Source organism: Festucalex cinctus, chromosome 3 (assembly GCF_051991245.1).
Source record: "Festucalex cinctus isolate MCC-2025b chromosome 3, RoL_Fcin_1.0, whole genome shotgun sequence".
NCBI classification, from domain to species: domain Eukaryota; kingdom Metazoa; phylum Chordata; class Actinopteri; order Syngnathiformes; family Syngnathidae; genus Festucalex; species Festucalex cinctus.
The window spans coordinates 31,502,600-31,524,471 of NC_135413.1; the positions used below are offsets into that span (position 1 = coordinate 31,502,600).

General features: G+C 39.6%; 1 protein-coding gene across 1 annotated transcript in view; it reads right to left on the reverse strand.

Moving 5' to 3' along the window:
• Positions 1 to 676: 676 nt before the first annotated feature.
• Positions 677 to 21,872, reverse strand: part of slco3a1a (solute carrier organic anion transporter family member 3A1a) — a 30,982-nt gene continuing 9,786 nt past the window's right edge. Inside the window, exons 3-9 of the mRNA XM_077517626.1 lie at positions 7,008 to 7,106; positions 6,658 to 6,933; positions 6,180 to 6,344; positions 5,894 to 6,092; positions 4,500 to 4,644; positions 3,388 to 3,625; positions 677 to 2,393 (exon numbers count right to left, since the gene is read on the reverse strand). Coding sequence (XP_077373752.1) covers positions 2,044 to 2,393; positions 3,388 to 3,625; positions 4,500 to 4,644; positions 5,894 to 6,092; positions 6,180 to 6,344; positions 6,658 to 6,933; positions 7,008 to 7,106 — 1,472 coding nt within the window. The 3' untranslated portion in view covers positions 677 to 2,043. The remainder of the gene's footprint in view (positions 2,394 to 3,387; positions 3,626 to 4,499; positions 4,645 to 5,893; positions 6,093 to 6,179; positions 6,345 to 6,657; positions 6,934 to 7,007; positions 7,107 to 21,872) is intronic.

Here is a 21,872-nt window from a genome sequence, read left to right on the forward strand (position 1 = left end):
TGTTTAGTAAAGCGTTTTTTTTTTAAAACATGATGAGCAAGGCCGTTTTTTTTTTTTTTTTTTTTTTTACATGTCTAGTAAGGCTTTTTTTTTAATGACCATGTATAGTAAGGCGTTTTTTTAAAACTGTTTAGTAAGGTGTCTTTTTTTTTTTTTAAACCACCAGTTTTTTTGTTTGTTTTTTGTTTTTTTTTAAATATGAGTAAGGCATTTTTTTTAATGACCATGTATAGTAAGGCTTTTTTTTTTTTTTTTTTTTACGACCATGTTTAGTAAAGCGTTTTGTTTTTTCATAATTAGTATGGCATTTTCTTTTTTTTTCTTTTTTTTTTAAACTCATGTTTAGTAAGGTGTTTTAAAAAAATAAAATAAAAACGGCCATGGCAAGGTGTTTATTTTTTCATATTTAGTAAGGCATTTTTTTTTTTAAACAATCACAGTTAGTAAGGCTTTTTTTTTTTTTAAACGACCATGATTAGTAAGTTTTTTTTTGTTTTTTTTTAACAAACTCTGAAGTCACACATTTTGACAGCTGAATTTTCAACTCAATTTTGTAAAAATCCTGAACCTGCTTGGAAGCCAAAGTCTCCTTTGAAATAATGTTCTGAATGAATTAAAATTTCTAACTTCCGTGCGGTTAGCTTCCTGAATTTTAACAGGGGGGGAATGTACTTCATTCATTGAAAAATTATTTATTTCCAGAATAAAATAAACGGCATAGAAAAAGAGTATGAAAAGGTCCAAACTAGAACTGCAGAGAGATCAGTAGCATTGGAACGAGTCCAACTCCTCACAAATGTACGTTTTTGTACACTCACATCGGGTCCTGTTGTGGGTTTTTAGCTAGCAACACAATTACGACTCTCACCGCAAACCGTCTCCTGTGCAACCACAAAGCTGATATATTTTCAATAATGACATCTAATAGAGCATTTCTGGGCTTCTTCCACATAAATATATATTACTCCTTATCTCTTTTTTTTCTTTTTCAAATAGACACAAAAATATGACTTCTCATCTCCGAGTGCACTTCTCCGCTATGCGCAGGCGTACAAACAATCTTATTGATGCAATATCCTCCCTTATTAAGACGAGTTACACTTTTGGGTGTGACAAAAAACAAAATGAGTGTCGACATCGCACATTTGCATATCCACTTCTAAACTGCAATCCAGCATGAGAACGTCAACAAAGTTTTCAAGAAGATGTCAAGAGGCCACTCGAGTCCGACTGGGTTGGTTGGTTGGTTCCATCCACTCTTGCGAGGAAATGACTTGTAAACACTTGGCAACGTCGTCCAGGTAACAACATTAACCATCAACAACAAACTGACGTCACTTTCATCCTTTTTGTCAAATGCAAAAAAAAATCGTTTACATGTTATCAGGAAAGGAGTATGAGGGCCGCGATGAACCTTTCACAAACATTTTCCCATGTGGACGATATTCCGAATGAAACGGGAAATTAGCAGTACGCTCACGTCATATTATGAAAAATTTGGGGCTGTGACAACAATAATTCATAACGGTATGCGGAATATGTTTAGAAAACAAAGTATTTTTTCGTTTTCTGCACGGCCCCAATACTCCTTGAACACACACACACACACACACACACCGTGACATCATCACACTTAACTGCAGCCATGACAAGAGCTGTACGAATATGGAAAACGAGTCCACTCCATAACATAATGACCTATTAATGAGCCATAATGAGCTCGAAACATTTGTCATCTTTTTTTTTTTGTCTGCCTAGCGACGAGAGGGGTTGCAAAATTCCGGGAATTTTGAACGTTGGAAGGTTTCCACGGGAACAAACCGTAAAATTGCTGAAATTTGACTCGATTCCGCATTCATGTCGACACAATTAACGCTTTGTAATTGCCACAAGAGGGCGGCAAAGCGCATTCTGAGGCTCCAATCGTCTGCGCTCCTGTGGCAAAACCCCGCTAAGCTAGCTAGCTAGCGCCACACCGGCTACAACGACCCCTGGCGGGTTCATCGGCGTGAAATGCGAGCACGGGTCGGAAGCCGTCGGCCTTTATAGGACCGACTCCATGTTTTCGCAGCGCTCGTGGTCCCCCAGGTTGTATATGAACTGCGTCCGGTCCACCTTGGGGGCGTCCGACAGCGCCGGGTAGAAGTCGGCGGGCGCCATGTTGGCCTCGTGGCTCTTGATGTAGGCGTCGTAGTTGCGCCGCAGGCAGTACCAGGTGGTGGTGTAGAGCAGGAAGGCCACCGCCTTCAGGATGATGGCCAGGCTGACGTAGAGGCGGCGGTACGACAGGTTGTCGTACAGCAGGCACGCGCCCTTGTCGCCGCAGTCCGAGCTCCAGAACAGGCACGTCGAGTCGATGCCCGCGCCGAAGATCAGGGGGGGCGGGATGAAGCCTGGCATTGGGGGGGGGACGGACACCTCACCATTAATCCCAAATCTGTTATACATGTACAATAACATGCACAATACTTGACCATACAAATAATATACTAATATTATTACAAATAATATACAAATAAATACACGACCAAAAAAAAAAATAAAAATGTATAAAAATTTAGAAAAATACAGTAATTTCATAATTCATAGTAAAAAAAAAAAAAAAAAAAGGATTGTATTGTAAAAAAAAAAATACAACTAGTGCGATATTGATTTATGTTGGCCATTTTTCTGCCACTAGATGGCATTGTACAATAACATGTACAATAAAATATATTTTTTTTTAAGTTTTCATACTCTTGTTAACATAAAAGTGGGGGGAAATGGGAACAACCATTGTATTAAAAAGATTCTGAATTGATTCAGATGTATTAAAAATCAATTTAAAAAAAAAAAATAGGTGTCAGGTGATTAAATTTTTTAATCATAATCGCATGTCTTCAATAGTTAACTCACGATTAATTGCAAATTTTCTCTGTTCTATATGCACAATAAAATAAGTTTGTAAATGTAAATGTTATATCTCTTCTGATTGTACAATAAAATGTACATTTTTTTCCTCAATATTTTCATACCCTTAACATAAAAGTGGGGGGACAGAAATGATAAATAGAAATATGGCTGCATCTTTTAGTCATTAATTTCATAATAATTCCTAAAATTGAGTAAATTTAAAACGATACTGTACTGCAAAATATGAGCGTGATATTGATTTGTGTCATTTTTCTGCCACTAGATGGCATAACTGCACTTGTAAGACATTTGTGACAGCTCAGTGCGTTTTTCTTTTTCATATTATGAGCTAACTAATCTTTAACATGAACTTGTGAAATTCTGCACATTTTTATTCCAATGATCAAATACAACTTGAGCCCAGTCTCAACATTGCATTTGTATTCAATTTCTTATCCAATAAAACATTCTATCATGATTGTTGTCTTTCCTCACCTAAGAGTCGAAGCAGCAGAAACAAGACGCCGAGCGCGTAAGATTTGAGTTCGGGGGTGACGGTCCTGATGAGGACGATGACGGAGGGCGTCTGCGCCATGGCGCCCACCAGGCTGCACAGGCAGATGATGCACAGGAAGATGAGGAAAGCCTCCTGGCAGCCGGCCGTCGGACATTTGCCCGCCACCGCCGTCGCCAGTTCGCTCTCCGGGGACACGCACGCGCACCCGCTCAGGTTCTGCGTGCGCACACACACACACAAAAAAAACAATTCCAACATGAATGCGATGTGCAACGGAAAGTGCTGGAGGATGAACGCACGTACACACACACAAATATTTTTCATATATTTCTTTTTCCTCCTTCAGTAAATTGATTTTAAAAAAGGAAGACATTTTGTTCAGTAAATCCAGTGTTGCCCCATTTTCTGCTGGAGTTAAGTTCCAAAAAATACCGACAATAAATGAAATCTACAAAGTAGTTAGTTTCATGTTTTACATTTATATTAGAAATAATAATGCAATATAGCGAGGGAACACTGTATGTAGTAAATTTGGGAAAAAAAATAAAATTATAAATAAAAAATAAAATATATATATATATATATATTTGATACTGATTGTAAAATTAATTTAAAAAAAAAAGTGTTAAGGAGATTTTTTTAGAAATTTTAACTTAGAATGAAACTATGGAATTTTTATTTGAATAAAGATTACAAAGTACAAAAAACAAATTTCTGCTTAAATGTAAGATGAATGCAAATGTCAAGGAATGCTTAAATGATTTTAGCTATTATTAAATATTTTTACTATTTAATAATAAAAAGGGAATATATATCGTGTTAAAAATTTATTTAAAATATTTGTTAAATGACATGGCAAATTTGAAAAAATGGTCAATTTAAATGACTGAATTGTGTTTTCTGCCAAATTGTTAAATAAAAAAATTAAAAAATTTGAAAAAATATCCACTTTTTTAGTATTTTGTGGTTCACTGAATTTAAAAATGTCAATAAAAAACAAAACCGTTTTACTGAATTATGAGCTGCCGAGAATTGCCGAGTATTGAAGCATTCAAATGAGAAGTGTTCATTGAACGCGTGTCGTGGCGACCTGGTCGAGGGTGCTGGTGCATCCGGCGAAGCAGGCCGACAGGTACGTGACGCCGTTGGAGCCGCACACGGGGCTGATGGACGACGTGAAGCAGTTGCACTGGCTGATGCACGCCGCTTCCGGCTTCTTGCCCACCTGCAGCGTACTCAACACACAACACGGAATACTCACTATCTTGTTTCTTTTTAACCTCACCAATTGACAAATATTCCATATATTAAAAAACAATTGAAGATTTTCCCTTCTTTTTGATATGATACGATGATACACCATCCAGTGAAGTTGTCTGCATTTATATTCTGTGCACGCCGCTCTTTTTTTTTCTTCTCTCTTAAAGCTCGGGAAGGCGACACAAAAATGGTTTGAATAAAATATAAGTCAGCAGTGCCGGCGGTGATGAGCATTTTTATTGACACGTTCGGACTCACCTCCAATAAAAAGGCCTCAAACCCGAGTCGTAAGGTGACAATCGGAACCGTTCGTCTTTATTTATGAGGGGGAAAAAAAGTGAGAGAAATAGCAACATGCTGCACAGGCTGGTTGTGCTGAAAGATGCTAAAAAGGGTCACGAATACAAATACATAATTTCACTATGACACTTTGTAAAGCGGTGGGCCAAATAATCGATTGAACCCCCACGTGGACTTTGCGCATTTGAGGACTTATACTCGACCTTTTACCATAAACTTCCCTAAAATTGGGGGTTTACCTTTACATAATTCAGCAGGGGATCAAATACAGTGAACCCCCATCCTTTATTATTATAATTAGTATTTTTATTATTATTATTGTGGAACCTATAATTAGCTATTTGCTGGAGAACTCAACTGTTGGTTTTTTTGTGGCTGTTTCCATAATGCCCTTAATTGCCACAAGGTGGCGCCAAAGCCTTAGCTAAGACGTAGTAATCGGCATCAAGCGTCTTGTTGAATTAGATAAGGACAACTCAGACAAATATATTTGTATGTTGATGAGAAGTTTTGCCTGAGTTGTTTGAAATCAAATAATGTGTTAGCCATTCATTTTTAATGGTAATTTATTGACATTAAAAATGTTTTGGGACCATAGTTTGTGCTTTTCTTTACAGTTGAGCCAATTAGCTTCGGCAGTAATCAGCTATTTTTAGGGGGAACATCATTCATGGTGGTTTATTAAATATTATACACAAGTAATAGACATTAAAAAAAAAAAAAACTAAACTAAAACAAAGGACATTACATAACTAAAATCAATAAAAACTAACAGAACCACCCAGAAAATGAATTAAAACTAATATAAATAAGTAAGTAAATAAGTAAATAAATAAATAAATAAATAAATAAACTCAAAACGAAACCAAAATGAACTAAAATGAAAAATTCCAAAAACTATATATAATAACCCTGGTCCCTTACTTGTTGCCGTACATGACGGTGACGCCGGCCACGGAGCCCGTGTCGCAGCCCAGGAAGAGGAAGGAGACGTAGCAGGCGGTGGAGATGAGGTTGACCGTCATGGCCATGCGGATGGCCCCCAGCGCCGACAGGTTGAGCTTCTTCACCAGCAGGCCCCCCATGAAGATGCCCAGGCAGGCGCACGGGATGGCCGTCATACCTAAAAAAAAAATAAAAAAATAAAAAATGGCAGCGATTTTGACACATGTGACACGTTTTGGTCACATGCTTCTTTGCGCAGGCAGACCGAGCAGCTGGTTGGCCGAGGTGGTGGTGAGGTTGAACTGCTGCTCCAGATATTTGGCCAGAAAGGCGGCAAAGCCGGCCACCACGGCGATTTCCATGCAGGCGGCCAGGATGATGCAGGTGAACACCGGGTTGGACAGCAGGTGCTTGGTCACCTGGGGGATGACTGACGGGACAAAAACGCACACCGCAAATCAAGAAAGAGATTGGCTCGTTCGGCCGCCAAGATCACATGACCAAACATGGAAACCGTGTTAGCAGGCTTTAATATGTTTTACTGAGTAATTTTCCTCCTATTTTTGGTAAATAAAAAAAAATTGCACAAAAAAACATGCCCCCCCCCCAAAAAAAAAGGAACACATAAATATGTATGTGGATTTTTTTTTTAATACATAAAAAAAAAAAAAAAACCCTGTACAGACGTCATATGAATGAAAATGTATTGTCCAAACTATTTGGGTGTGCTGTTGGAGGCTCACCCCTGAGTTGCTGGCAGCAGGTGGCGCTGTTGGCCCGCTCGCGGTTGCCCACGGCCCCGTTGCTGGCCTTGGGAGCCTCCGAGGACGGACTGAGCGGAGCCGGAGGAAGCATGGCCTGCTCGCTGTCGGGACCCTCGTCCCGCTCCTTGGTGGGCAACGACTGAGGGAAGCCGAACATCAGCAGCGCCGAGCAGAAGAGCAAGGCGCCGCACAGGAGGAAGCCCGCCCACCAGGCGCCGATCCAGCGCGGGTCCTCCGGGGTGATGCCGAGCTTATCTGCCGTCACGTCACGTCACGTCACATCCGGTACGTGCGCAACAAGCTCGTGCGTGTGGAATGTGGAGACTCACCGGTGTCGATGAAGATGGCGTCCACGTAGAACTTGGTGCAGACGGAGCCCAGGATGAAGCCGCAGGCGGGCCCGAACACCAGAGTGGAAAAGAGGATTCCTGCACACACGGTGGTAAAGGACCGGTTCACTATGACGTCACTTCCTGGCGACAACACCCGACGCTCCTCAATGGTGTCATTTAATAAAGGTCCGCGTAACGTTTGAGAGCGCAAAGGTGAAAAGGTTGCAAAAACCGCAGAATTGAGATAAGTGCGTATGACGTCATCCACTTACGCCACTGTGGTCGATGCTATGGCGTCATCAAAAATTGCGACAAAGTTATGTTGGAAAAATGTCTAAGAAAAACATTGATTTATGCTGTAGCTTCTGCTGTGACGAAATGGTTCATTTATTTTGACAATGTCAAGTGAAACTTTTCTGGTCTCTAGACCAAGCTTATTTTAGTTAACTAAAACTAAAAAAAACAAACAAACAAACAAACAAACTATAAAATTTAAAAATAAAAAAAATAAAAAAATTAGCTAATGCTAATGCTTTTTAAAAAAAAAAACACACTGAAAGTACATTTTATGTTTACAAAACTAACTAATTTTAGCAGAAATGTCCTTGGTTTTTGTCTTTGGTAATTAATTTAATGCATTAGCCTTTGTGGATGATTTTAAATGTGATTTGAAGTAGATTTATTTTGATATGAACTGGAAAAAGGATTTTTGAAAGTGAGTCACACAGAAGTGACGTCATCTCGCAATAGCCAATAGAAAAGCACCTTTCAGATGACGTCACGACCATGGAAATAACTAAAAACTAAAACTTATACTGAAACTAAAACTAAACTAAAACTAATAAAAACTAACAGAAGTGCCCTGCAAACTAATTTAAAACAATACGAAATTAAACTAACTAAAATAAAAAATTCCCAAACTATAATAACCCTGGTCTCGAATGTGTTCTTTTATGAGAACTTATATTGATAAAGCTCTTGTTTTATTTTGGAACAATGTTATTTTTGGTTTTGTTGAAAGAAATGGGGGGGAAAAAAACAAAACAAAGCAAATATGTTTTTGGTTCATTTATTTATAATTTTGGCAACATTTTACATACATAAATGTAAATTTAGGGGAACAAATTGCCATCGAATGCCGCCATTTCCCGCTATATTCAAGTCAGCAATGAATTTTGTGTACATTTCACGTCATTATACTGCCCCCTAGTGGCCAAAGTGAACAAAACAACAGAAGGCACACAATTCTTGGAATTTATTTCAATTATTACTGAATGTTTTCTATATTCCAATACTGTAGAGTGCTACTTTTATCATATTATTCACTGTTACTGTGAGAGAACGTCAAGCTCTTCTGCATGTTGTGTTCAAGGCCTTCTCTAAACGCGGTTAATGTTGAAAAGCTTGAGTGTCTGTCGGCTTAACTCTCAATTCTTCTCGTCCTGATGGTCAGATGTCAGCGGCCGAGGGCCGACGAGCGTATCTGGCACGCAGACGGCCTCCTACGTGAGCGCTCATATGAGCAGCCATCATTGAATTACCTTCGCAATCAAATCCTCCCACTCACTTCCTCTGCCGGTCCAGCGTGATGTGATGCATGGCATCATCTTGTTTTTGGCCGCGCTCGGGTCTAATCAAGTGCACGCCACAAAGATGCTCACTTGCCAGGAGCGGCGATTACATCACATGCAGTTGATGTAGCAAGTCGAGTCAACGCACTCGCCCCCCCCCCCCTTCAACTATCAGCTTCTTTTCCCAGAAAAAGAAAAGGAGACTCGTGTTTTTCCCCTGATAAGCTGGACAGTGCCGAGGAAACCAACCGCCATTTTACTGTATAAATATGACACATGTTGAAAATATTTGGCTTTCCAAAATTCCAGAATGCAACAGGAGCCAGGAAGTTCCCATTTGGGCATATTTCTTTTTCTTTCTTTCTTTCTTTCTTTTGGGTGTGAAATTATTTGTATTAATGTAATAAAATAAAAATGGACTAACATTTTTACAGGTTGTTCTCACTGTCATCTATATTATCTTCACGTGCATTTGAAACTTGTGGTTTTACAGGGAGGTTTACACAGAAATGGCACAGGAAAAAAAAGAGGCCTCTTCCTTTTTGTTAACCGTCAATAGTTTCAGAAGGGGAAGAAGCGAAAAGCACCCCCCACACAAACACACACACAGAAAAAAACAAAAAAAAACATAAAGTTGACTGACACTGGACAGACCCACCCAAGAGAGCAGAGTTGCTGCATGACTCGATTAAGCGCTTCCTTGGCAACCGGATGTTGCCTTACCGTAGCAACAAATATCACCGCCGCAAGTGAAACCTCAGTTTGACGTCAAGTGGTGAAGTGCAGAAAATGACGATTTTCAAGAGACGATGACCGTCTCGATTAAAAGTTTGCAGTCTCCAAGATGAGAACGTTTTGCGGGCAGTGTGAGATTTGGCTATCAGAGATGTTAAGTTGTCCCCACGTCAGACGATCTCAAATTTTTTGACAGCAGGATGTTCACACTTAACTCATTCACTGGCAGCCATTTTAACCGAAGCAACTCCCTTCACTCCCGGCTGTTTTACTTGATTTTGCAAGACCCACAGAATATTGTGTTTTATTGCTATAAAAACATGGAACCTACCAAAAGAAAGATTAGTCTTTTCTTTCATCAGGAAAAAATATATATATTTCCAGCCATTTCAGTTTTGCAGCAATTAGCATTAGAATATAGCTAAGTTTCATCATTATTCACAAATCTGTTTAGAACTGTGGGAAAATCAGCTTGTTTTCAACATAGCACTGATTGATCTCTTATACTCTGCTGCCACCTGCTGGCCATTTATGGAATTACTACTATGGCTTCACCCGTTCTGTATGCTCTAGCATAATAATAATTAAAAAAAACAAAAAAAAAACACGTATAAATATGTCTGGGGCACGTGAAACATTTAAAATAGAACGTATTTATATGTTTTTGGTAGCAAATGAGTTAAAAAAAGAGAGTCACATTGCACGTGAAAATGAAAACACTAATTCAAAACACAAATTGCACTCTTTGTTCATTTTCAGATTGCAACAAGATCATCGGTAATTGTGAATGAATATTTTTGAAATGGTCTTGTAATTATTAGCATTTAGCATTATAATATAGCTAAGTGTCATCATTATTCACAAATCTGTTTAAAACTGTGGGGAAAACAGCTGTTTTGCGACATGGCCCTGGTTGATCTCTTATACTCTGCTGCCACATGTTGGCCATTTGTGTAATTATTACTCTTGCTTCACTCTTTCTCTGCAGTTCAGAGGCTGCATCAAAGCCTTCTGTATGCTCTAGCATAAAAAAAAATACGTCTTTGGGACATGTGAAACATTTAAAATAGAATGTATTTATACATTTTTGGGAGCAAATGAGTTAAAAAAAAAAAGTCAAATGAAAACAATAATTCTAAACACAAATTGCACTTATTTTTCTTAACAATTTTCAGATTGCAACAAGAATTGCGAATATTTTTGAAATGGTTTTGTAATTATTTACAAGCAAAACAGAACGAGTCAGTGAAAAAAATAGTCAAGAACGTATTTAATTTTTTTCCATGACAGGATTAAAAATGAAAACTTGAGCTAATTAAACACGTTAATTCTGCGTGAAGGACAAAACACAGCCGTGGGTTACATTTGCAATGCACAACTGCGCCAAAATCCATTTTGCCCCTGCAGCGGTCTCGTTACTGGAATAAAGCGCAAAACAAACTCATTTGTTCATGTTGCAGTTGACCACAACACCTTCAGGATTCTGTAGATGATCCTCCTGGGGGGAGTACATCAGTCGTAATTCAATAACAGAGATCTGCTCTCGTGTTTTTGCCTCCATCTAATTTGTTTACAGACCAATAGAACAAGGCTGGCAAAGTTTGAGGCTTTCCCTTTCCGGGTTTTAAATACCACACAGACGCAAGCACTATTGTTTCAAACTAACAGGAAAGTCCACAGGCATAATTAGCGTCTCATAAGTCATAATGTTTAATACGTACCAAAAAACACAACGGGAAATTTCTCATCTACTACACGGTAAAGTTCATTCGGAACGCCACTCCAAGATCTGAGAATAGATGGACTTGGTCTGGTTTAGCTAAAAACATCGGTTTCTGTTTATTAAAACAAGTTGCTTTAGTTTCGTGTTAATTTTGTCTGCCATTTTTTTAATTTAGTCTCAGTTTTAGTCCAATTTCAGTCACAGTTGTTAGTTTTTAAATCACATTTAGTCAACCTCATCCCATTTTTATTTATAGTATTTTAGTCTTTATTTTAGTCCAAGAAAAGGTAATTTTATTCATCCAGTTTTAGTCAACAAAAACTGTCAACGTTTTAGTCTAGTTTTAGTCAGGACAACCATTTTACACCTGTATATATATATATTTTTTTATTTTTTATTTTTTATTTTTTTATTTTATTGAACCTGTTTGGATCGAAAACTATTTCACATCAAATTTTCTCATCTTTTTGATGAAAAACAACCTCACACACAATTACATTGCTATGGCTCCATGCTATGAGCTAGTCAGTTAGCCAGCATTAGTTAGCAGTCGCATTTAACATTATTTTTGGAATCTTATAGCAGTTGGATGAATATGTTAAGTTGTAATTACAATTTACTTTTTTTTTTTTTTTTTTAAAACCTTTCACCAAGTTCCTGTCTGTCGCATTTGTGCTGTGCGTGCACATGACAGTGTCACAGATGTGACAGATTAGCAAGAAAAGATTTGACACAATCAGATAATTTTCGTCTCGTTTTTGTTCATGAACTGAAATGTCCATAGATTCTATGAAGTACATTTTCATCTCGTCTTCATTAGTCAACGAAAATGCAGACTGATTTACTCCCACTTATTATTAATAATGAGGGTTTTAGTCTAGTCTAGTTTTAGTCCGCTAAAAAATGTGTTGACGAAATTATTTTTGTTCAGTTTTTGTTGACGAAATTAACACTACTCTAGTCCTAAGTTGTTGACCATAAAAAGATGTAAATGGAATAAAATCAAAGCTTGAATTTTGCTTTTTGTTGTCTGATATTCATGTTGTGATCGAAAAACCAAATGAAAAATGCCTTCAGCATACAACAAAAACAAAAGGAATCGACCGTGCTGTTCCAATACTTTTAGAGGGCACAATAAAAGCTAGTGAAAATTCCATCTCATGGAAAGCTCCAAAGAACTATTGTGTATTTTCAAAACATCCCAAAGTTTGGCTACTTGGGAAAGAAAAGTCCCAATGAGTAAAAAGTCAAGTGCATTATGTCTGCTCCGTCAATCCGCAGTTCATTTTGTGTTTTCACTGCACAAAGCCAATTCTTTCATCTCGTCCAGTAATCCTGCTCAAGTTGTCTGGGTAATCCCCCCCGAGTGAGATAAGACAACGGCGCCCTGTGCCACTTTCACAAGGGACCACACTGAAACGAGCTTTATCGTTCGTTCCCTAAGATGACGAGCAGCGACGCGCCTAAAATGTCAAAAGGACAACTGGATGCTACAACAAACAGAGGAGTCGGACGGACGCCGTTGTCCACAAACGGCTGTGTTGTGTCGGCAAAAGATAAATAGCTTTCAAACAAAAGGCCATCTCTTCCGCCTCCACCCACACATGTGGTCAGAACTTGAGAGGAACGTGAGCAGGATTGGAAAGGCCACGCACTTCCCTAATGTCCGCCCGCAGTGGCGATAGCATCTGACAGTTACACAAAAGACCAAAACCTTTCAAAAAATGTGACTAAACAAACTTAACTTCCTGCTTAATGTATCAAATAATTCAAATTAAAACCCCATTTAATCAGCTATTTTAGCTAAGTTAGCTAGCTAGCTACTTTTTAGTTTGAGCATGCTCGTTAGCTCAAATTGCAGCTCTCTGATTGTCCTAAGAACACACGTAATTGCACAGCTAATTACGACAAAAGCAGCTCATGAGCCGCCAATTGAACAGACCACAAAGCGAGCGTGACGGTAACACAGGGCGTCAGTTGTAATGACATGATGATGGTTATGTAAAAGCAGGTGAAAGTCATGCCAACGTCCCGGTGTTGAGGTGTCAAGTCGATTTGGATGAGACACGTGTGAGATTAATGGCTGATCGCTGATCCACGAGGATGCGCTAAAAGGCATTAGACGGCAGCCTTTCACTTGGGATGTGAATCCCAACTTGTGCCAAGCGGATTTTCGGTTTCACGTCACTCGTCTATGGTGAATGTGATTCTTTTTTTTTTTTTCTCCCCACCAAGAAGTTTTGAACATGTTAAAGATTTCTTGGGAGCAACAAAAGCAGTTTGTGATCATTAAAAGTTTGCGAACATCTTTTTGAGAAACGAATTTGAGGAAAGTCTGCTAGCTTAATGCTAACATACAGACGACTGTTTATTGATTTTTATTGATGTTTTATGAGAAGCTAGAACAGATTAGAACAAGCATGGTCATCAAATGTATTTTGGAATTTCAAATGACTTGAATCTCCTGAGAAATGTTACTACAATATTTATAAATTAATTTAGAATTATTGTAAATGCAATTACAACAGTTTTAAATTATATTTCTAATTGAATTAGTCATATATTTTCCAATTTTACAAGGCTGTTTTAATTCAAATTCAAAATTCTCCCAGTAGCCCACTAAAATATTGTATTGTTTGGCGGTCAAATTGTGGAAGGACGTGAGCAACGCTTTCTTGTTGGGAAACATAATCCTCTCAAGCACAACATAAAAATAAATCATTGCGTTGGTTCCTCGTCTGCCGCCTCCTATAGTGACCCCGTTGATTGTGCACAGCCGTGACCTAAATACCAAGCTTAAAGTAGGCTCAACTCGCATTCAAAAAGGCCATTTCACCACCAGCGCACTCGCAAACTTCCGCTCGCATCAAATCAAGCAAAATTTGGCAAATTAAGCCTTCGGGGAAAAACGTCCTGCTGGAGTCTCATCTCACCCAAACAAACAGCAGACATGTTTGCAAAGTTTCTCTCATGACATATGCTTGCTAAATAAAAAAGGAAAAGAAGTGCAGCTTGGACACGTTTAAAACTATTACTGTTTTGACCTCGCAGGATGAGCGGCAGGGTTAGAGCACAGCTTAGGGGGGGCGTGGCCAGTACACCTAATGACCAATCACAGCTCAGTTTACTGACCAAACCCAGAAAACAGGTGAGCCATGATTGGCCCGTTACTTACTTCCTCAGCACAGGTGATGTCATCATCAGTCGACAGCAAGTAGAAAAATGACTTTTTAATGGTATTATTATACATGAAAAATAATGAAGTTATCAAATTCATTCTCAACAAAATATTAACTTTTCACTGCTGAAAATTGTTCAATGAGTCAAGTATCCCTTTAAAACACACAAACAAACAAAAAGTGTAGCTTGAAAAGCGTGCTTTGCCAGACAGATCTCTGTCCTTTTGTATAATTCAGAAGCCACGACAGCCAAGCTGCCACATCTCATGACTCTTTGGATGACAATGAAAAGAAAATTCACTTAAGTTAAATGCACGTCCATATAGTATGATAAGCACAAAAAAAAAAAAGAGAAAAAAAACGTATTGAGGGACATTGATGTTAGAGTGCAAGAGAGCTGTGGAACGGTATATAAAAATACATATAATAAAAAAAATAAAAAATAAAATAAAAATAAAGTACATTCCATACTTTTTTTTTTTTGACATAAGAAAAAAAGTCATCATCTTAAATCTTTGAACTTGGTAAGAGGACAAACTGTACAGTGCCTCCATCCTACACTCTGAAAAATAATAGATTAAACCAGTGAGCCCTTTAGATTAATTAAAAAACAGCGAAGCTTATTTACAGAGCATATTATAGGAATTTAAAGTCAATCAATAAATAAGATAGGACGTGCACACTCTCGAGTGATTACGTTGGAACGGGCACAGCTGTGCATCCAATTATTTGCTCATAAAGACGACCACGACGGGCGCAGTCAAGCTAATAAACTGGAGCATTATGGAAATGAGCGCCACCTACAAAGACTTTTTTTTCTTTTTTTCTTTCTACATTTGGCCACGTCACGGGAACAATGCTGAGTCAGCGGAGGCCAGTTAGCAGCCTGATTAACACAAACGCCCACGTTTCATGCATATCCTTACTTCAATTGCTTTAATCCTTACATGGCTGATAAATGACCACTTGAATGACACGGATAGAGAACAACCCCCAGGTAAATATGTAATAAATTAGTATTGTGAACCGTATTTTCTTTTGGCAGAACAAAACTGTGGCCAACCTGTGATCTGCTCTTTCATCATCCAGACCAATCCCATTAGGCTACTTTAATCTTTTGAGTCCAATTAACCTTGTGTCAGGAAGACCTAAGAGCACTAATTGACCTAAATCAATTGCATTTTCAGAGGCACATGCAGCGGGGGCTCAAGTTGACTGTAAAAAGTAACTGGAATCCACAGGTCAGTCACAGAAACAAGTGAAATTCCACCGTCTGTTTGCCGTCTCGGGGGGGCCGAGACCGAGAGACACACTGTACGCATTGTTGGGCGGCTGCGTGCGAAGTGGAGGGCAGCAGACGCAGCAGCTGCTCCACCGAGGAGCACAAACACACACACACACACACACAACAGAGAGGTTTGGAACAGCAAGCAGCTGCTAACAGCTTCTTCAGCAAAGTGCTGACGACACCAGACGACTGGCAGCAGGATGAGAAGACAGCTCGAGGATTAGCCAAGACCGCCATGAATAAAAGTAGCAAGTAGCAAAATGACAACTACACATTGATTTACATACCAATAATATTTCCTTAGTTAGCTTATCTTGACACTTGTATGTTAATCCATTTTCTATAATGTGATATTAAACAATCACTACTAGGGATTGAGCAGTAACACCAATAATGTGGTATAGTGATATTAAATACTGCCACGATATCGTCATATATACACATCTGTTTTTAAGGTTTTCGTAATATGTTTTGATTTTTTGTTAACCTTTTTTTTGTATATCATTTTGGGGTTCTAAATGAAGTCGTCCGATCTATTATAAAAACAAGGTAGCAGTTCCAGCACCATCGGGTGGTTAGTTTATTAGTGCATTTTAATTTTAATTGAGCATGTTTTGGCTATTTATGTTTCGAGGAGACGTCAACCCACCCCAATTTTATTTTTATTTTTTTTGACAATAATATGAATAATATGTTCTATGCAGCCACACTAGTCTGAATCTGGTATTCTGGTTAATATTGGTTAAGAGGAACATGAGTTAAGCAGCAAAATCCAATTTTTATCAATATTAGAAGGCAACCAATTTGCCACTTGCCGTCGAGTGAAAATGACATCACAGTTGCTCAGGTCTCAGGTAACAACCAATCAGGGAGCAGATTCATAAAACAGGTGCGCTGTGATTGGTCAGTGGCCTGAGCCCTGAACAACTATGATGTCATCTTCAGTCGACAGCAAGTGGCAAAAAAAATAAAAATAAATCAGATTGTGTGGCAATGGCTTGCTGATACCGCAGTGCTTATGAGCTCTCTCCTCCCACCTCTTATCCGCATGATCCGCCCCACCAATGGATGACAAAAATCCTGTTTTAATCAGTAGTGTCGGAGCCTGACCTACATTGCCTTGAGAAAGCCGCATGGTGGCCGAGGTTGGCTGATGAAGGAGAAAAGGTGCCACTGGCACGCTTTGGCCCAAATACTTGTCACCATGCAGCGCGAGGCCACCTGGAGCTCCCGGTTTCTGGCTTCTGGCTAATCAGTCTTGCCGCTGCAGCTGCTGCTACAGATGGCAACATAAAGGCGGGGAAAACATCACGGAAATATCTGGAAGAAGTGACAGCCACTACTTGGCCGTCATCAGAAATCAATGCAACTTTTAAAAACAAGAAGTCATGATGGTCGGTGACTGGTTTTCCTCTTCCACTCGGCTCATTGAAAGAAAAACAAAATGATTCATTTCACGGATTCCAACAGTACAGCCACAACTTTATCAAACAACGGTTTTGACTGATTTTACAACACCGACAGAATATTGGGTTTAATTGCAAAGTGTATTTGTATCTATTTCCATTTTGAAGCAATTAGCATTGGAAAATAGCAAAGTTCCATCATTATTCACATTCCTGTCAAATACACTGTCAAAAAGAGCTTGTTGCAACATGGCCCTGACTGATGTCTTACTTACACTATGCTGCCCGTTTTTATTTTTTTTAGATAACTACCATTGCTTTAAGCCACCTGTTCATGTCAGAAGATGCATTAAAGACCTCTGCATGGTCTTGTATTAAAAAATAAAAAATAAATAAATAAATATGTTTTTGGGAGTGAAGGACAAAGTATTAAAACATACTTAGACGTTTTTGGGTTTGAATGAGTTAAATGTGACAAGCTTAGCAATAATCGCATGTTCGCCACCATAAAGAAACAGACCATTGAGCGTCATATGCATTAAAGGGATACTTAACTCATTCAGCCATTTTCAACACTAAGAAATATTTTGTCTAGAATTAATGACATATCATTATTTTTTATGAACAATTAATACCTTTAAAAACTAATTTAGACACTTCATGTCGACTGAAGATGACATCACTCATGCTCAGGAAACAGGTAACGACCAATCAGGCTTAGTTTGATGACCAAACCCAGAAAACAGGTGAGCTTTGATTGGTTGTTGCCACTCGTTGGCATTTCCTCAGCACAGGTGAGTCGTCATCTTCAGTCGACAGCGAGTGGAAAAATGTATTTTTAAAGGTATTAATTGTACGTGAAAATTCTGGACAACATATTGACTTTTTACTGCTGAAAATGGCTCAATGAGTCAAGTATCCCTTTAAGCAGACTTCATCGTGTTCATCGTCCTCAGGTAAACACCAGTAAGGGTTGCTAGGCAAACTCAGCCTGCGGCTTATGGCACGGGCCGGAAAAACCCATTTAGGATCTAATCCTTCAAGATGACATTAGCATGCGCCGAGTTTAAGTAGCTTATACAAACGCCCGGCTGCAGTGACTGTTTGGAGTCGGATGGTTTCAGCAGCAATGATGAAAAGTCTCTTGAGAACCTTTTGTCAATGTGACGACCGCCGCCCAGCCAGCAAGGGGCTAAATTTAAACCGAGTGGAAATTGTGAAATGTATCATCATTAAAAGGCTTTCATTTGTAGCTCTGAAGAAATGTTCAGTCGAAAACGGTGAAAAGCAGCAAGTTGGCAGGGGGGAAAAACACAAACAAACTCTCCAGGTAAGAGGCACTTATGGTGTCTGGAGTCACAACAAAGGCCTGTTGTGCTTCTCCGCATCAAGCTGCTAATCTGTCATTCCCGGTTTGGTTGTGTGGAAAAGCGCGAGACAGATGAGAGAGAGCACACCGAGCTGCTCTTGCAGACAAGAGTTTGCCATCCAGTCTACCGTTTGGGGCAAGAAGCTGGAAAGCAAACCCCACGACACTTTAAATTGCATCTTCGGGGTCAGACTGGGGTGGAAGTACGACTTCAAACAGAGGTGTCAAAAGTATTTTTGTACAAGTAGAGATACTTGTGTAACAAAAAAGCTTGACTTTAATGGTAGCCTGTCAAAATAACATCCTTCCATAATTTTGGTCACAATGTAAAATGACTAACAATCAGCCATAGAGGATGGCAAAATTTTAAAGTATTTTGAGAGAGAAACGGGATATAGTACAGATTTTCATTATATAGAACTAAAGTCAAACATCAGAAAAATAGATACATGTAAAATCTACTTCGAGTAATAAAGTATCACTGGCCTTGGAATTATTTCAGGAATATTTCTTTTAGCTCATCATAACATTGATAAACAACTGTCATATTTCTGTCACAACATAAACATATATACATATGCGCTATAGATGGATCTGAATTTTTTTCCCCCTGAAATGAAATCTCCCGAGTCCTACGTAAATATTAACGTGATTGTCTATACGTGTCCCATAAATGACTGGCGACCATTTCACGGTGTACCCCAGATCTTGGCCAAAGTATGTTGAGATCGGCTCCAGTTACACGTGACCCTCATGAGGGTGACCCTCATGAGGACAAGTGGAATACAAAACAAATAGATGTTTTAAGTTGTAATGAAAGTTACTATATGACTAATGTTACTTTGGTACGTTTTCGATGGTGAGAATTTTGATATTGGACTACGTTTTCTGTGGGGAAAATTCATTTTTTCCCCCTTATAGTTACTGCAGGAAATACATTCCATTTTTTTCCTTTCAAAATTGCCATGTTTGTGGTTTAGTAAAAAAATTAAAAAATAAAATACGGTACAGTATTTTGAGCTTGAAAACATATCTGCAAGGGTCGAGTGCCTGCTGTGCGGGTGAGTCACTGCTGACCGTTTATTTTTCACAACTGTCCAGTTGGGGTCAGTTGTGCCGTTTGACCACCAACACTAGGGTTGACCATATCACTGATTTGTCTCAATCATTCTGCCCTTAATGTGAGATACCATAAGGCTCATCATACTGTACATTATACTTTAATGAACATTCCCTCAACTGTTCAAAAACTTCACGGCAGGCTGACGTCACATTGCAGCTGTAAAACCACTCTCGGAGTGTATATATTTATGCAGGCTGGGGGTCCTGTGGGAAGAGCCAAAATTAGCAGTGGACATTGAAAGGTCATAGAGCAGTGGGAATGGAGCTCCTGTTGACGCAGACTGTCCAATCGCATTTATCCCCTTCAGCCTGAGAGGAGGGCAGACATCAAGAACTTGGGAAAAAACAAAGCAAAACATGAACAACTCCTGAAAGCGGTGCAGAGGAGTTCCCTGAAAACGCTGAGGCGGTCCTACAAGGAGTCAGCCGTCTCGAGAAGACTGAGCAGACTTTGCTGGAGCTTGTTTTACTATCGTTTCATTAAACGGCGCTTTCGGCTGTGCACACTGTAAAAATGCAGGCGGTGGAAGCCTCCGGAGTTGTTTTTCACAAGCCTTTGCGGTATGCATGCACGGCCCAGCCCACTCGGATCCAGCAACATGGGCAAGCTGGTTGGCATTCCTGCGCCGCGCAGCAATTATGGCTCGTCTTGGGGCCTCGGCGCTCACTGCAAACAACCGAACTCCGACAAGGCAGGACGCGTCTCTGGCAAAGTCTTTCAATTCTCACCCGCGCATTTAGTCCCAGTCAGTAATTTTAGCTGCAACACATTGCTCGGTGACAATGAACTATGGAGAGAAACAGGTAATTTGTTGAACCACAAATCCAGTGGAACCTCCAAAGAAGTTGCATATACGTTAACCACAATTAATCATAACTATTTGTACTTACTATATACCTTTGATAATACATAATAAAGCCACTCAGGTGTAAATCCCAACGCTATAAATGATTATTATTGATGACTTATGTCTCTTTTCCACAACACTTAACAGCTCTTTGGAACAGTTTGGAACGGTTTTCCACTAGGTCTAAAATGATTGATCGAATAACAACTATTCGAGGTCAAGAAAAGGTCGAAGCAATCTCTTCCTCGAAGCTTCATAGGTATCAACGCAACTGCAGTCATATGCGCCAATCCATGTTGAAACAAAATGTCTGTAGAAGACAGCGAGTGCCAAAATTGTGGAATAATTCTAAACTAAGCAAGGAAGATAAGATGCAATGTGTATCACAACAGCACATCTACGATCGCAAATAAACATTAAGCACACAAATACACTCTTTCTCTGACACCCATGTCACTCACCGGACCAGGACCTCTATTTGAAAGACATACACGGATAGACCAGTAGAATGTGCCGACGACCCCAAGTCACATCATTTGTCAACAATGGGATACTCAATTCTAAAAATATTCGATCGCTGCAGCCCTATTTGATATTTGGAAATAGTGAAACTCTGCAAACACAACAAAGGTCTCGTCAATTAACTTGCCCGTGTGGTTTTCCTTGTAAGTTGACATTTATTCAAGAAGAGATGAAGGCTGGCTGATGTCCGTGAGATGCAGGCACACTCTTTACGCAAAGTCTTGCAGACGTGGTGCAGTTGTCTGCAAAGCATGTGTGAAGTTGAGCGCACGACTCGTATGCAAAGAGCTTCTTCCTCTCTAATTTCCCTCCTATTTTCTTCAAAGCGCTCCTCAAATCCTCTTGAAATGTTCCGTAGGGATGTAACGCGAGTCAGATGACGTGTGGATTAACTTTTATTGTTTGAAAATCCACCAATAGAGCTCGACTCTAGTGCATGTTTTTTTTTTTTTTTTTTTTTTTTTAAAACAAGGTTCACACCATCGTTCAGGTTACGGTGAAATCCGAGACGTATGCAAAATGGACAGGAAACAAGCAAATGGTCTAACCGGATGATTAATGCAAATAAATTGCAGGGCTGCGAAGGCAAATCTTGCAGAATTTCAGACAATCTCCTCCATTCATGCAGCTGGTGCCACATGACATGCCTGCAGCGGAGGGATTAGGACGATCAGCTGAGCGCGACTCAATACCACATTGTTCCCCGCTGCTCGCCGCTTGTTTTTTCCTCCAAAGCCCGCCAGCTTATCAAAGGAGGACAGGACCCAACGCCTGCCAAAATCCAATCACTCCCAGTCCACTTCCTTGCTGTAAAGCGCAAACAAATAACAGCTCCGAGTGCCACAATGTCAAGGCCTTTTTGGCACTTGGCCCCTTTCTACACCCAAACGAAGCATGAAGTGCTTTCCGTGAAACAAGATCCCGTTCAGGACAAACAAACGTGACAAATGGTAATTGAGGAAATCAGCCTTTGTTGGCAGCCCCACATCTGCATCAGGGCGACAAAAAGGTGGCCACGCAGCACGTCGCTGCTATCAGGAAGTGTGTGCCGGCCTGAATTGAGCCTCCAATTGTCTCTGCTGCAGAGCGATAACAACCA